The 14,412-nt window shown below is 38.1% G+C and overlaps 1 protein-coding gene across 8 annotated transcripts in view; it reads right to left on the bottom strand.

Moving 5' to 3' along the window:
* Positions 1-14,412, bottom strand: part of RPS6KC1 (ribosomal protein S6 kinase C1) — a 105,594-nt gene that overhangs the window by 88,138 nt on the left and 3,044 nt on the right. For 6 of the 8 annotated variants that reach the window (XR_012041649.1, XM_072856913.1, XM_072856910.1 and 3 more), the window contains exons 2-3: positions 12,132-12,167; positions 7,546-7,666 (exon numbers count right to left, since the gene is read on the bottom strand). Coding sequence is in view for 7 of the 8 variants with exons in the window: in XM_072856913.1 (XP_072713014.1) it covers positions 7,546-7,666; positions 12,132-12,167 (157 nt within the window). In the remaining variant the exon portion in view is untranslated. Of the gene's footprint in view, positions 1-7,545; positions 7,667-10,808; positions 10,925-11,132; positions 11,247-12,131; positions 12,168-14,412 lie in introns of those variants that run through there. The other 2 variants (XM_072856911.1, XM_072856914.1) reach the window with 2 other exon arrangements.

The following is a 14,412-nucleotide window of genomic DNA, read 5'->3' as shown; positions in this document are numbered from 1 at the left end:
GCCCTGCTACCAGGCACTGAACCTTTCCTCTGAAGTAGCTCCATGCAGACAGGGTCTCATCTCTGCCTGGATTCAAGAGGTAAGCAGAGCTGGGAAGCAGCTCATTTACCAAAAATGTATGATCCTTCCCTTTTCCCTACCCAGCACCCAAGACATTACAATTAGAAAAAACATATTTAAAAAACAATCCCACAGTTCACCTGAGAGATTTGCTTCTCAGGAGAAAGAACCCTTGGATTGCTACCTTAAATTCACATTCTTCACAATTGCACACAACTTATTTTAGCTTTTCATATCAACATCACTTTGTTGTTGAAACAGTTACAAGTTTACAAAAGGAAAAGGGCAAAGGTTAACAGTAATAATTGGAGGAGAATAGAACAGATATTGGAATAGCTATACAGAGGGGAAAAAAAGGACTGGGAAGACAAGTTCAAGAAACAGTATTGCTATAACAGCATGACCAGAAAAATAAGAACCACCTGTGACAGCTCTGTGGCATTAACCTTTGAAGAGGACAAAAGAAACATTGAATACAGAAGCAAAATTCATTTATACTCAGAGCAAGCAAAAAAATAATCCCAGAAGAAAGTATCAAAGCAGGATTCTTTCCAGAAATTCTTCAAGTAAATAGCTCCTGCCCATGTGGTACCAGAAAAAAGAAAATAAAACTAGAAAGACACACACATACTCACAAGATCACAAACAAAGCTTTTGGGGGTTATTTTTCCATGAAAGGAAAGGAAAGATATCATCGGGCTAATTTTCAGCTGAATTGGTTCCATGACTTGTTCACCCTGCCCTTTCAGCTGTACAAACATTAGCAGCCGTACAAAAGAGCAAGCAACAAGCAAGCAGAAAGAAGGCAAAGGCAATGCTACCACGTTAAGTGGCAACACTGAAATCAGGCTCTATTAAACTGCTCAAACTTCCTATGTCTTCAGAGCAACACTGGGGGTACATTAGGGCTTTTGCTTCATTCCACACAAAATAGGACATCATGAAAAAACAACTTCCCTCGGTAAAGAGCAGCAGCATGGGCCAGTTAAATGAATCTACAAAATAACACGAACACTGTTATAATGAAACAGAAAATCAATTGCAAAGACATAGACACTGAACAAGGCCAGAAACAGGTAACTTTTGCAAGCAAGTAATTATTTTTCCTGGTTTCCCAGGGTTCTTTCTCTCCCAGATCTACTCTGTCATCAAACCCAATAAAAACTAATTTTCTTCGTCCCCATCTTCTCAATACTTCCACTGGGCACTAGAGAGGACGTATCAGGACCAGCACTGCCAGGCTGACCAGCACGCGTTCACCGATCGTCCAGGCAGCTGCAAACTCACGGGTACGAGCTGAGCCTGCCTGGCCCTTGGTAGCACCACAGCATGCACTCTCTTCTTAGTCAGCTGCCATTTCACAGACTTTGCAGAAATATAATTACATTTGCAACCGCCTTCCCTCTCAAATTTAGCTGATATTAGCCACATGAGTAAGAGGTTTGACTTTCTGACAGCACAATTACATAAGCCTTATTTTCTTAGGAAGCTGAGCTAAAAAAATAAATAAATAAAACACATGTTTGAACAGAGCCATTGAAACATTAGTCACTGTCACATTTTCCAGCTCATCAGCATCACGATACACTATCAGGACAACCACTTACAGAACTAGAGGACTTTGGGGGAAGGAAGAACATAATTCAGTACTGGTTTGTTCACAGACTATCTGGCATCTTGCTGGCAGTTTCACTCCCAGCCAACCCTGCCTAACTCCTTCTCCCTCTCCTTTTTTTCATAGTTTCAAGCACTCTCATATTGCTCAACACTTTCATTATCACCCTTCTCAATCAGATGTTCAAAGGTGCTTAGATACCCAGCTGACTCTTCAAACATTTCTGTCAGGAAGTCTTCCTGCATCCAGATAGATCACTGTTACTTCCACTATTCTTTTACATCACTCAGACACATGGAAACTTCATTATAGGGATCATCTCTTTCCAGGGTTGTAGGAATTGTCAACTACAGTCTTAGCATATACCAAATGCATTAGCACAGTTCTGCTATTCCTCCAGCAATGATCCATTCAAAATTTCTTATATACATGGAAACCAAATGCAAATTCCTGTGAAGAGAATCCACAATTCATTTTCTGGAGCAGATCTGAACAACAAAACACCTAGCAAGGTTTGTGTTCATGTTTCAGTTAGTTTCTCACAAGACTTCCAACTGTACATGACACCTAATTCTTAAATATGCTACTTAATTTGGTATCTTCAAATCCAAAAAGTACCTTTATCTGAGATTTATAATGTGAATCATCTTTCTGACTCACTGCTAGCAAGTTATCAATATCTGGGGGTCTTTGGTTTCTTTTTGTGAGGAGGAGGAGTATTTTTTACACCAGAGTACATTTCTGCAGTTGTTAGATACAAGAAATGCTGAGTACAGATTTACTAGTATTTTGGTAAAATGCCATGTATAGCCAACATATGGGAATACTTAAAGTGTCCAACAAAAAAAAGTAGTTTGAAAATACTGAAGAAATTATGTTGATGAATATTAGGGAAGGAGAGTAATCACCTTGCAGAATCAGGTACCATAATTGCTGCATAACAATTCAGAGAAGCTCTAACAGCTGGATCTCTTAGGACATTTTAGATTCCTATACTTGAGGTCATTATGTTTTCTCCATAAGATGGATGGAAAAGGTTCAAGTGAAGTGCAGAAGGAGTGATTTCTTTTTCCCACCCATAACAAGTTTCATGCTTTGATGTGAGCAGCTCTATCGTAGCAGCATAAAAATACATGCAGTTGCACGTTATCATTATCAAAAGCTGTGGTGTAAAACATGCAATGCAGTTCAGTTCTGCAGATGTGGCAAGTCTTTGGTTGCATGAAATATGGAAGCACAGCATGACCTATTCATTTTTAAATACATCTCAGTTCTCCACATCATCTCCTGAAACTCTGAATGCTGAACTTGAGATTCTGCTCAAGTTTAACACTTCTACTACAGGTAAGTTCGACTGTCAGAACCACCAATGCTCATTTTGTAAAGTGTACTCTCTGCAAAACAATATGTATACGTTATTTAAAGCACACATATCCAAAAAAAAAAAAATCAACAAGTTGCTAGCAGCTACTGGCAACACTAATTAGTAACTAGTTTAAAAGCTGCAACAAGTGGATCACCACCACAGGGAAGAAACACTGCAGAAGTGCTCCATTAAAGCAGCTTGAAAACAAAAGATCTTAATAGGGATAGATCTTGCAGCTCACCACTAACTGAACGAGAGTGTAAACAAGCTTGTCAAAAACTCAAAGTCTACTAAGATTACATTTATCCTCTAGGACAAAAAATACTAAGGACTGATCTGAAGATAAATGCTTTAAATAAAACACACAGCAGCTATTATGTGTACAAGTGAGATGGAAGGATACACAGTAAAATTATATGCTTTAAATAGAAAAATAATTCTTAAATTGAAGAGTCTCAGACATTTCTGTTCCTTTCAACTATGTACCAATCATTTAAAATTTGTTTTTACTTTACCTCCCCTTTCCTGTATTCTTCTGTCGCTCAGCTTCATTCAAATGTAATGGGTTTTGTTTTGATTAGTTTTAATTTCAAAAAGCTTTTTGTAAATAACTACATTGAATATTTCTGTAGATTTCCTTCTCTTACAATGTACATTGCAGTCACTTTTGTTCACCAAATACAAGAGAAGAAGGATGTCTTTCAGAAGGGATTTCACTCAATTCTTCCCTTGCTTACAGAGCTAGTGTAAAAACAGCTAATTTGCATTTCTGCAATTTAAAATTATGTAAGATACCAGAAGCCCATACTCTCTTCCAGCCTGATTTTCTTTTCTTTCTACCCCTCTCTTTCCTCCCCTATGAATAGCTACTGTATCTTCTACCTGAAATGAAATTACGCTTTGCAAATATTAGCTTTGTAAATAACTTGTCCACTGAGCACTCTACTCTGTAAAACAGATATAAAATCATCTCAGGATGAAACCAATACTATAGTCTCTATTTAACCATTAGTGCACAAGTTCTGACATAGCACCGAAAACTTACCCCACTTCCAACTTCATAAATAAGCAAAAATAAAATAACATGAAAGTTGGATACAATTTAGCTGATGTGAAAGACAATTTAAACTAGGAATTTTACCCAGCTCTGCAAAGAGAACCATGAAATCTGCATCACAGTTCAGCTTCCCTGCATTACACTTAGCTGGTCCACACAACAAGGGGGTTAAGTCAGAAGCTCCCCCAAAAACTGTAGGGGCAGACTGGACTTGGGTTATAAACGAACTTTAACTTGTTCAAAGTTGTTTATGTTAGTACATTCTTCAAAGCATCTCAGTGCCACGCCTACATGCAGGAGTCATCAAAAATGAACACCAAGCAGCAAAAATTACAAATCTGTGGCAGTATTTGGTCCTGATATATCAAAAGGAAAATTTGTGCTTTCCAGGCTGAGGTTTTGCCTCCAGGGGAGTTTCATACAGTTCCTCTAGCACTCAAGGCAAAGGAGGGCCAGCAAATACCACTACAGAACCATAACCCCAAGCAGTATTATAGTGCTGTCACACAAAGTGGTGGAAAAAAGGCTGACTAAACAACCTCAGTTTTGGCACTTCCCAAACTAACAGGTTTGACTATCCCAAAGTAATAGTAAACACCAAAAAAAAAACCGCACGCCAAAAAAAGCATAATACACCAAAACAAGTAGAATATTAAAAAAAAACAAACACAAAACCCAAACACAACAAAAAACATCACCACCCAACTAAAAAACAAAAAATGCAGAAAAAACATGAAAAAAATGCTAGGGCACACAAAAGTGCACAAAAGCTTATGCTAAAAATATTTTTGCACATTTTTCCCTGTGAAGCATGTACTAGATGCACGCAAAAAACCACCAAAAGCATACCGGATGCTAACACACACTAAAATCATGATGCAGGGAAAAAACGTGCAAAAACATGCAATAGATGCATGCCAAAAAACGCACGCTGGATGCTAAAGCATTCTAAAAAATGCAAAACACACGCTGGATGCTAAAACATGCTAATGTGCAACAGAGGAAAAACATGGAAAAATATGCACTAGATGCAATGCTCAACACCACTAAAACTGCTAAAAATGCTACACACAAAAAACCTGCAAAAACTGGCACTAGATGCATGTCAAAACACACCAAACGCTGGTGGATGTTAAAATGTGCACAACACATGGAGAAAACATGCAAAAACATGCATGATAAACACGGAAAACAGGCACAACACACGGGAAACGTGCAAATACACACAAAAGCATGCATTACGTGCATGCCAAAAAATGCCAAACGTTTTAGCATTTTTAGTCTTCAGCAAGAAATATGGAAAAAACACACAAAAATCCATGTGGTAGCAGTATGCAAAAAAAAAGGCAAGCCAAACCCATGCTGGATGCTAAAAACACTGAAAAGCACATCATAGATGCACATCAAAAAATGCCATAAAGTGTGCTGTATGTTTAAAAACCCACCAAAACATCTTAGAAACACTGTGGCAATAGAAAACAGCGCCACAGCAATGCCTCAGAAACCAAAAAAAACATGCCAAAAACGGTGCAAAATCCACACCAAAAACCTTGACAAAAAAAAGAGTGCATGGGAGATGCATACCAAAAAATGCCAAACATGCTGGACACTCAAAACACTGCCACAGCAATGCCAAACATGCTGCAACAATGCTTTAGGAACCAAAACCCACACCAAAAAAATATGCAAAATCCACACCAGAAACCTTGCCAAAAAAAGAGCACATGGTAGATGCATTCCAAAAAATGCCAGACAGGCTGGACACTAAAGACCACGGCAAGGTGCATACAAAAACCCTAAACACAGCCTGGATGCTGGGGGCGGGGGAGTAACCACCACCACACTAAAACAACTTGTAGAAGCCATGGAAAGGTCTTAACTCCAAAATCGCCTTAGAAACTGAAAAGCCTGCCAAAAACCACACTGAAAAAGACGATATGGTAGATGCATACCAAAAAGCACCAAACACATTTTGGACTGTCAGCGACACCTTAGAAATGCCTTAGCAACACTCAAAAAATAAGTACTAGATGCATGCCAAAAAAGGCCAAAAATGCTGGACGCTTAAAAACTCGCAGAAAATGGTATGGTATATACACACACCAAAAAACCACCAAAGAAATCCTGGACAGAAAAAATGCTGCAGCCACATCTTAGGAATCAAAAAACACATTATAAAATGCCCAAAATCCATATCAGAAACCTTGCCAAAAAAAAAAAAAGCACATGGGAGATCCATGCCAAAAAACACCAAACACCACACTAGATGCATACCAGAAAAAAGCATAAACAAAGGCTGGATGCTTTAAAAAAATAATACACTAGAACAATTCATAAATGCCACGGAAATGCCTTAGTAACCCCATAAGCAGTTTAGAAACCAAAAAGTCCACACAAAACCAAACCAAAAAAAGAGCACATGGTAGATGCATGCAAAGAAATGCCAAATACTTGTTGGACACCTAAAAAAAAAACATGTTAAAATGCTTGGAAAAAAGGCTTGAAAGCACACAGTAGATGCACACCAAAAAGCACCAAACCCATTCCGGACATTTAGCAACACCTTAGAAACACTCACAAAGCACATGGTAGATGCATGCAAAAAAGACACCAAATGTGCTGGACACATTAAGAAACGCTGGAAAACGCTTAAAAACCCACTGGATATTGTGTGGTATATGAACGCCAAAAAAAAAAAAACCCACAAAGAACACATGCTAAAAAAAACCCCACACTGCTAGAACAAACACAACACACTCCTAAAAAAAAAAGTGTGGTAGAAGGAGTTCTATATGGAGTTCTATACCACTTCACTGAAAGTCCACCTATAGCTCATTCATGATGACATATACCTCAGGATTAAGTTAAGACCTTTGGCTTTTAAGAGCTAATTACTTTTTGCCATGTATTTCTCATGTAGAGTCACAATCCTCTTACAGGTTGTTTTGGCGAAACAGTTAACTGCTATATATAAAGCTGATCTCAAAAGCCTAGCTAGATAAAATTGGTAACTACAATCAAATTCTTAAAATACAAGATTTTTTCCTACAACAACCACTTGATACTTCACTATAACTCATCACTAAAAATCACAGACAGCTCACATATGAAAATCTTTGTTCATCGTTCAAGTGCTGTTCACAAAGCTAATACAGACTTTATGCTCCTGAAAACAGGGAATGTACATTGTAAAGATACAGAACATATACATCAATAAATATTTGAGGTAATCTCTCTAACATGGAAGCAAGGACATAACTACCCCTGTTAAAAAAATAAAAGTATCAAGCTACAATACCAGCACACCTACAAGTAAGACACAACAAACCAAAAAGTTCAGTAGTAAAAGCCCATGGAAAAGAGTTCCATGCAGCTGCAATACAAGACGTATTTTTAGCTATTGAGTTATCAAAGAATTTCAGCAAGTCAGGAAGAAATTATGCTTACCAAATACTATTGCTTTGGCAAAAGGTGGAAAGAGTTCTGTATGTCTGCATAGGTTTTTATGAATTTGCCAGAGATCTTTGTGCAGTTTCTTAAAGTCACTGTATCTCTTCCAAACGACTATCTGAAGCAGAGAAAGGGAAGAGAAGTATTAGTGAGATTCATTGTTCACATTGCATCACACCACAAATACATTTTTTTGAGCAAATCAGACCACTACCCTCAGAAAATATGTTTAACAAAAATATACAATTTGAACTGCCAACTGTAACAAGCATTTTAAAAAAATTGTCATTATCTGTCCTCAACCCCCATTCTGACTAACAAGACTACAGTGCATAGAAAAAAATATTAAGTAAAAGCTGAAAGAAGGAAACAGAGGGCAAAGGCAGCACTGTTTCAGTCACACTGCAATCCAGAGCTACACAGTAAGAAAGGAAAAAAGGCCAAATAGTAGTGTTGCGCTATCCAAGACTCAATAGCATGCTGTGCTTGGCGCAGCTGCAGGTATAGGGAAGAAACACAACAGCAAAAGAGAAAATGAGGGAAAAGAAATCAATACGATTAAGGCATTCTTAAGCACCCAGGACTTAAGCACATTAAGCACTCAGGACCACAAACCAGCTCGTAATTTGTTTATGTAAAATGCTGATCAGGTGTAAATGCAAGCCCACATTTTAAATGGCTTATTACTAATAACCCTGATCAAAAATTGCATATGTTCCTTCTGTAATCTAGACAAAATCTCCAACTTCAGGAATGCAAAGAGAACATTGGTTCATTACATCAGCTTTTCCTGATCCATCCTTTCCAGAAAGAAGTAGTCATCTCCCACCCAGGCTCCTCACAGCCAGGTATCTACCTTATCCTTCTTCCATCCCATTCTTTGTATTCTTTCCATTCACGGAAGGAGGGGAACCCAGGAGGAAAATCAGGCCAGGGAAAGAACTGAGCAATGAAATTTACACTTAAGTGCTAACAGATTTGCTATCAGGATGAAAAAAAAAGAACAAAGACATTTTATATCTTGGCCTCATTTTTGGTCAGATGCACTAAGCCATATAACAAACCTCAATACTAAGGTAAAGTGACTAAAGTAGAACAGGGGAAAAAAAAAATAAAAAGAGAGAGACTGCAATGCATTCAGCAGTTGATTCCAGTGTTCCATCAGTCAAATGTCTCAATTAGCTTAATACAGCTAACCACAATTTAAAAGATTCCAAATATTCCTGACTGATTTAACAGGTTGCCTTCTCATGAGCGATCATAATTGAAAAACCTTTTTTCAAGCAAACCAGATTTAGAGCTAAGTAAAAGGTTTAATTTTAGAGGGGGGTTTGTTGTTTTGCTGGGGTTTTAGAGGTTTTTTGTTTGTTTTTTTTAGACACTAAGGTCAGAGGCTTTCTAAGTTTCAGCAGATACAAGTCCTACCTACAGTGCAGATATAAGGTAACAGGACTGTTAACAGTGGATATGCAAAGCTTTAATATGGCAACACTCTATACACCTTATAAACTTAGCTATACTTATATACTTAGCTGATTCAGCCCCACCTATTGTGCACACATTTCCAGGACTCAATTACAACTAGTACTTGGTGGAGTTCAACAGACAAAGGAAGAAAAATCAGAATCTCTCAAGACGGCCAACTAGTGATTTTGCTATCAGAAATAATAATTTTTCAATTATGTACTTCCATCTAATCCAATACCCAGAAAGTGGATGATTTGCAATTCTTGAGCAGCATAGAGAACATAAAATTGCTTAAGATGGCGAAGTCTTGAAACATCAAGTTACTGTATTGTCAGTACTTGGAGACAGAAAAGCTGCCAGAAAATAAGAGCATGACATTCCGTTCCACTAAAAAAGTATCGTTTTTTTACTGCTGCAAGTGATCTCCCAATAGCCAAGAGGAAAAAAAATAAATATCCATAAGTAGCTTGCAAAGCAAAAGCAGTCAAGATCATCCTAAAACCTTTCACAAGCTCATGGAAATCATGCCTTTGCATGCATGTGGCTCAGCAAAGTTAGCAAAGTTCCCACTCTAACATACTCATTAGAAATCAGATTTGGAGGAAGGACACATTGTACTTTGAGGCCCAACGAAGCACAGCAAGTATATCATAAAACATATGTTAGACTTGTAATGCAATAAGGTGCTTGTCATGGCTAGAGCCAGTAGATCTCTATTAGCTCGACTCACCTATTCCACAATGAACAACCCCTTCTCCTCCATAAATGAGTAAGAGAAAAAAAACCCACAAGACTACCCTAGCTACAAGTGCCTCACACACCGTGTTGCCACCATCAATCCCCAGAAGTAAGGAAATTAAAGTTAAGTCTGCTAGCCTTTCTGTAGCTATTAACTCCTCCACACACAACTTCATGTTAGCTTCTTTCATCCTTTTGAGAAGAAACCCCTACAAGGTTATCTTCCTTCGTATCCCAGCAACAACAGCTAGGTTGGGGTTATCTTGAATTGTAATTGGTTGCAGTGGGAGAGATGCTGTATTAAAGGCTTGTATCCCAAAGGGCAGTTAAAAGAGGCGACAGAAAACAGGCAAGTAGAGTTGAGGTCACAGCACACAGCCTTATGTACAGTTGTACATATGTAACGCATGTATTAACATCACAGCAGTGACATTAAAAGAGACTTCTGAATGAATGGGCAGGCACAGCTATGTGGTCCTGTATGGGTGCGGGAAGAGGGTTGCATGAGACAGATTGTAAAGCAACGGGGTGGTTCTGTGCACAAAATTTTGTCTATTGAGTTTCTAATTGAGCATTCTGGAAAACTGAGGTAAATTTATTTTCAGTGGGAACAGATTAGGAGCATATTCTTTTTCTTTCAAAGGCTGCCCACAATTGTTTTTTTATCATAGGAAGCCAGTATGACAGAAAAGCTCCCAACGTATGTGGTATTCTGACTAAAATTCACCCTTATGGCAACTACCATCTAGGATATTCCTTTTAATAACTAAGTACTTTCAGATGCTTGCTTATAACAGAATCGCACCACACCTAACATGCTATCACATGCAAAATAATTAATTTGGTACAATGAAGGGTGGAAAAGGGCAATCATCAACAAGTTCATAGCACATTTATGTCTTCTTGTTGTCGAGAGTAGGTGGAACTCTGCATGGCTAACCTACAGCCACAGATCAAAGCAACAACCAAGGCAATGACTAAAAGATAGGGTTTTGCTATTGTTTCAAAACTACTTAACATATATTCATGCAGTACTCTAGCTGAAAGACACTTACAATATATTTTTCTGATGAATGGCTCATCAACAGCTGCTATAAAGTGTTTTTCCCACAAATGAAGATTAAGGTAATGGCAGAATGTGCTCATGGATAGGTTCAATTCAGGAATCTCCCTGGAAAAGGTGAACATCAAGCTACAAACTACAGTAATGCAGTTCTAAAACTAGATCCATTATCATCTCTGAATCTGATAGGCTATTTTAATCTTCTAGAGATTAAAAAAAAAAATGCAAAAAGCATGAATGCTCATGTTTGTCTGATTCTCAAGATTTCAAAGAAGGATGCAACAAAGGGATGTTAGGTGTATTAGCCAATTCTCACCTCTGCCAAGCCACTAATCAGTAACTCATGTTTGACCACACAGAGATGCAATGAATTCATTTATGGGCTCTTCTTTCATCAACTATCCAGGTTCTCCTCAACTGTAGTAAAAGACTGCACCAGAAATTGAACATATGCATATGTTACACAATGTCTGAAAAGCCGTAAGATTGTGCTTTGAAGAAAGATTTTGCATGTACATAGTTTAGTAGTATCAATGCCAAGTCATTAGTCCAGAAGAAATCAAGAGGGAAAAAGTTTTTTAATCTAAAAAAAAAAAACCACCCAACCACCCCAAGCCCACAATCCACACATGCGTGATGTATTTTTTTTGTCTCAATAAAATGGTTCCTGACAGTTTTTTGAGGTATTAAAGAGGCACAAGAATACAGCAGACCCTTATTCCGAGCCTTTTCGGAAGAGGCAAAGAGTAAGCAATTTTAAAGTTTTATCAAAGTATATCACTGGAAAATACTTAAGGAGCCTCAGAGAGATAGGCATAATATATGACTTGCAGTCTAATCTCTCTCAACTACTCCTACGCTCCTCCATTTTCCCTCTTCGCTAATAGACAGTAATGATGTAGGCTTTTCAGTGAAGTATTGGTTAAAGAGGAAAAGAATACCTACAGCTGAGACCTAAGACTTGGATTGTGGACTGATCTCTAATTTTACCAGTAGGAGTTAAGTAACCATCAATTTGCCAATTCCAGCCCTGAGAAAAGAGCTTGCAAAGTTATCAAAGCAGTTTTGTCATCAAAAGGCACTTTACTCCCTAAGACTTTGTTTCAAGTCATGATTCATCACTGAGGGATGAATTGCAACATGTTACACTAGCTACTGTTTTCAGCTCTGAAAGCTAAAGACAAATGAAAACATACAAAAAACTGTTTGCTCAATTACAATGACAAAACACACAGAAATTGCTAAATTACATCAAAGATGCTTCAAAAGGCATAGTGTGATACACAAAGACATTTGCACAAGTTTAAACTGTTACCTCCTGGACATCCTCTGGATTTTTTCTTGAAACAATCTGAAAAGCAAAACAAAAAAAAACATATGAGCACTTGGACTTTCAGGTTGGAAGTTAAAGAGTAACAACATACAATGATTTGTTGCTGAAGAGAAAAAGCTGGAGAAAGGCAAATGGTTGCATGTTCCTCTGCGCTCATGAATGTTTTCATTTAGTTTTAGAGAAGTCTAATATTCAAATACAACACGGTGAGGTATTTTAGCAGTGGAGTCAGTTGCTGTGATTAGAAATAAAGACATACATTCCAGGCAAAATGGCACAGAAGGCATCTCACAAAACAAAGCTACGTAAAGCACATCCCCCATCATCTTTCCACAGTCTCTTCCTATTAATTCATATTACTCCCAATAAGCAGAGCTAATTAAGGCTGCTTGGCTTAATATAAGCTGCACACAACCTCACTATGAATGTGAAGCTTTGCATTTACTAAGACAGTATTTCTACGTTACTTACAGCCATCAATGCGCACACGTCTGACTCTATCCTTGTGTGTTTGTTTCTCCTTAAACAATCTTTGCCTAATTAATTATAAATTACTTTGTCCAGAGGAAAATTGCAGTGAAAAGGAGGCTTGGCTTCACACCATAGAGAAGCCTGTATTTTGTCAGGATTTTTTTCTTTAAATAAATATTGATCGCAAAAACCTTTGTAATCCAAGTTCTGTATTGGGCTTATAAACAGCAGTAAGAGCATAGCCACACAAATAAACAAATCAAAGACATCTTTAATTCATAACTGCCATTATCTTGTGCAAGTCAGTATATCCTTCATTATAACTCATCCAAAGCTGTTTAACAAAATAATTAGCCTATTGTTAGCTAAAGCAAAATAGGGCATTCTTAATCCAAACTGAGACTATCCACACACTGACACACCCCAGAGTAATTAACGCTGTGCATAGGTGATACATATAGGCAAGCGCAAGGAGTCCACGGTACTTGCACCCCAGAGACTAAAACACCATCCCGCTGTACTGCAAGCGCCATGCAGCTGTTGCTCTAAGATGGAAGTCGCTGAACCTACGCTTTCCTCTTGCTAAGTAACAATAACATACCCCTCATAGTCCCCACAAACTAGCTCTCTTCCTCCCTTTCATTTTTCAAGAATCCTTGCCAAAGCCTCCCAGATTTCGTAACATCAGTTTACTACACAGACCAGCCACTGTGATCTTTCACACATGTTGGAAGAGACAAGACAGAAAACAGAAGTGTTATCTTCTCTAGCAATCCCCCAAAAGACCTAAAACATTTGCCTTCACAAGTCTAAGTTCTTTCTCTCACCTTGCACATCAAAGTCCTCTTCTTCCAGCATAGTCTAAATTGATAAAACCTTCCTCAACTTTTCCTCACCCTTGAGTAATCTAACATTTGGCAACTTTACCAAATTTTAACCTTGGCAGCTGTTGCTCCTCCATTCACTACCAGACAGTTCATAGGTACAATTTGTGAAGTATTTCTAACCTTCTTTTCTAATAGCTGGCGTACTTGATGTAAGGAGCCTGTAGAGCTGGGGGAAGAAGGTATCATAGGCATGGCTACACATCACAGAACACCAAAGGGCACACACCAACTGTTTTGCTTTGCGGTTCACCTTTAGTTAAAGCCTTGCAACAGTTTTGGCAGCTAGGTAAGTTACCAGATGGGCAGAAGGAGACCCAGAGAGATGAGTAATTACCCAGCCAGTTAGTAAGAATCTGGAATAAAACCCAGAGGCCCTGTTTCACACTTGTTCTAATGTTACATCGCCTTCTATATCCACCAGCCATGCCAACTTTAAGTCAGTATGCAATAATTTATGTGTCGTCCTACTTTGTTCTTCGTATTCTTTTCTGAAGGTCAACCTCAGAAGAGGTCCGCCCCTTCAATCCAACCTATAATCAACCTAGGGACTTGGCAAAGATGATCCAATCCCCCAAATTTTCAATGCACTTTTTTTAATCCTCCCACAAGGATCAATGCAGTCAGCTGCTTCTGCAAATCTGTAATGCAAGCAACTTTATTTTTAAAAATATCATTACGATACCCACCAATGAGCTAAGCGATGCATAATTACTGCATTAGGCTCTGAAACCAGAGATCCTACAAGGATCCTCACCATCAAACAAAGTATTTCAGATTATCCTGTTCCTGGTCTGACCTGCAGGTATCCAACATTACAATTATTAGTGATAATTAAAATTCTAAAGAGTTATCTTCTAAATTATCTAACCTATGAAAAAAAAAATATATGAAAATATAGTGGCCTA

The sequence above is a fragment of the Ciconia boyciana genome, chromosome 3 (genome assembly GCF_034638445.1).
Source record: "Ciconia boyciana chromosome 3, ASM3463844v1, whole genome shotgun sequence".
Taxonomy (NCBI): domain Eukaryota; kingdom Metazoa; phylum Chordata; class Aves; order Ciconiiformes; family Ciconiidae; genus Ciconia; species Ciconia boyciana.
The sequence above is the reverse complement of the archived record's forward strand: the minus strand, read 5'-3'. Positions and strand labels throughout refer to the sequence as shown.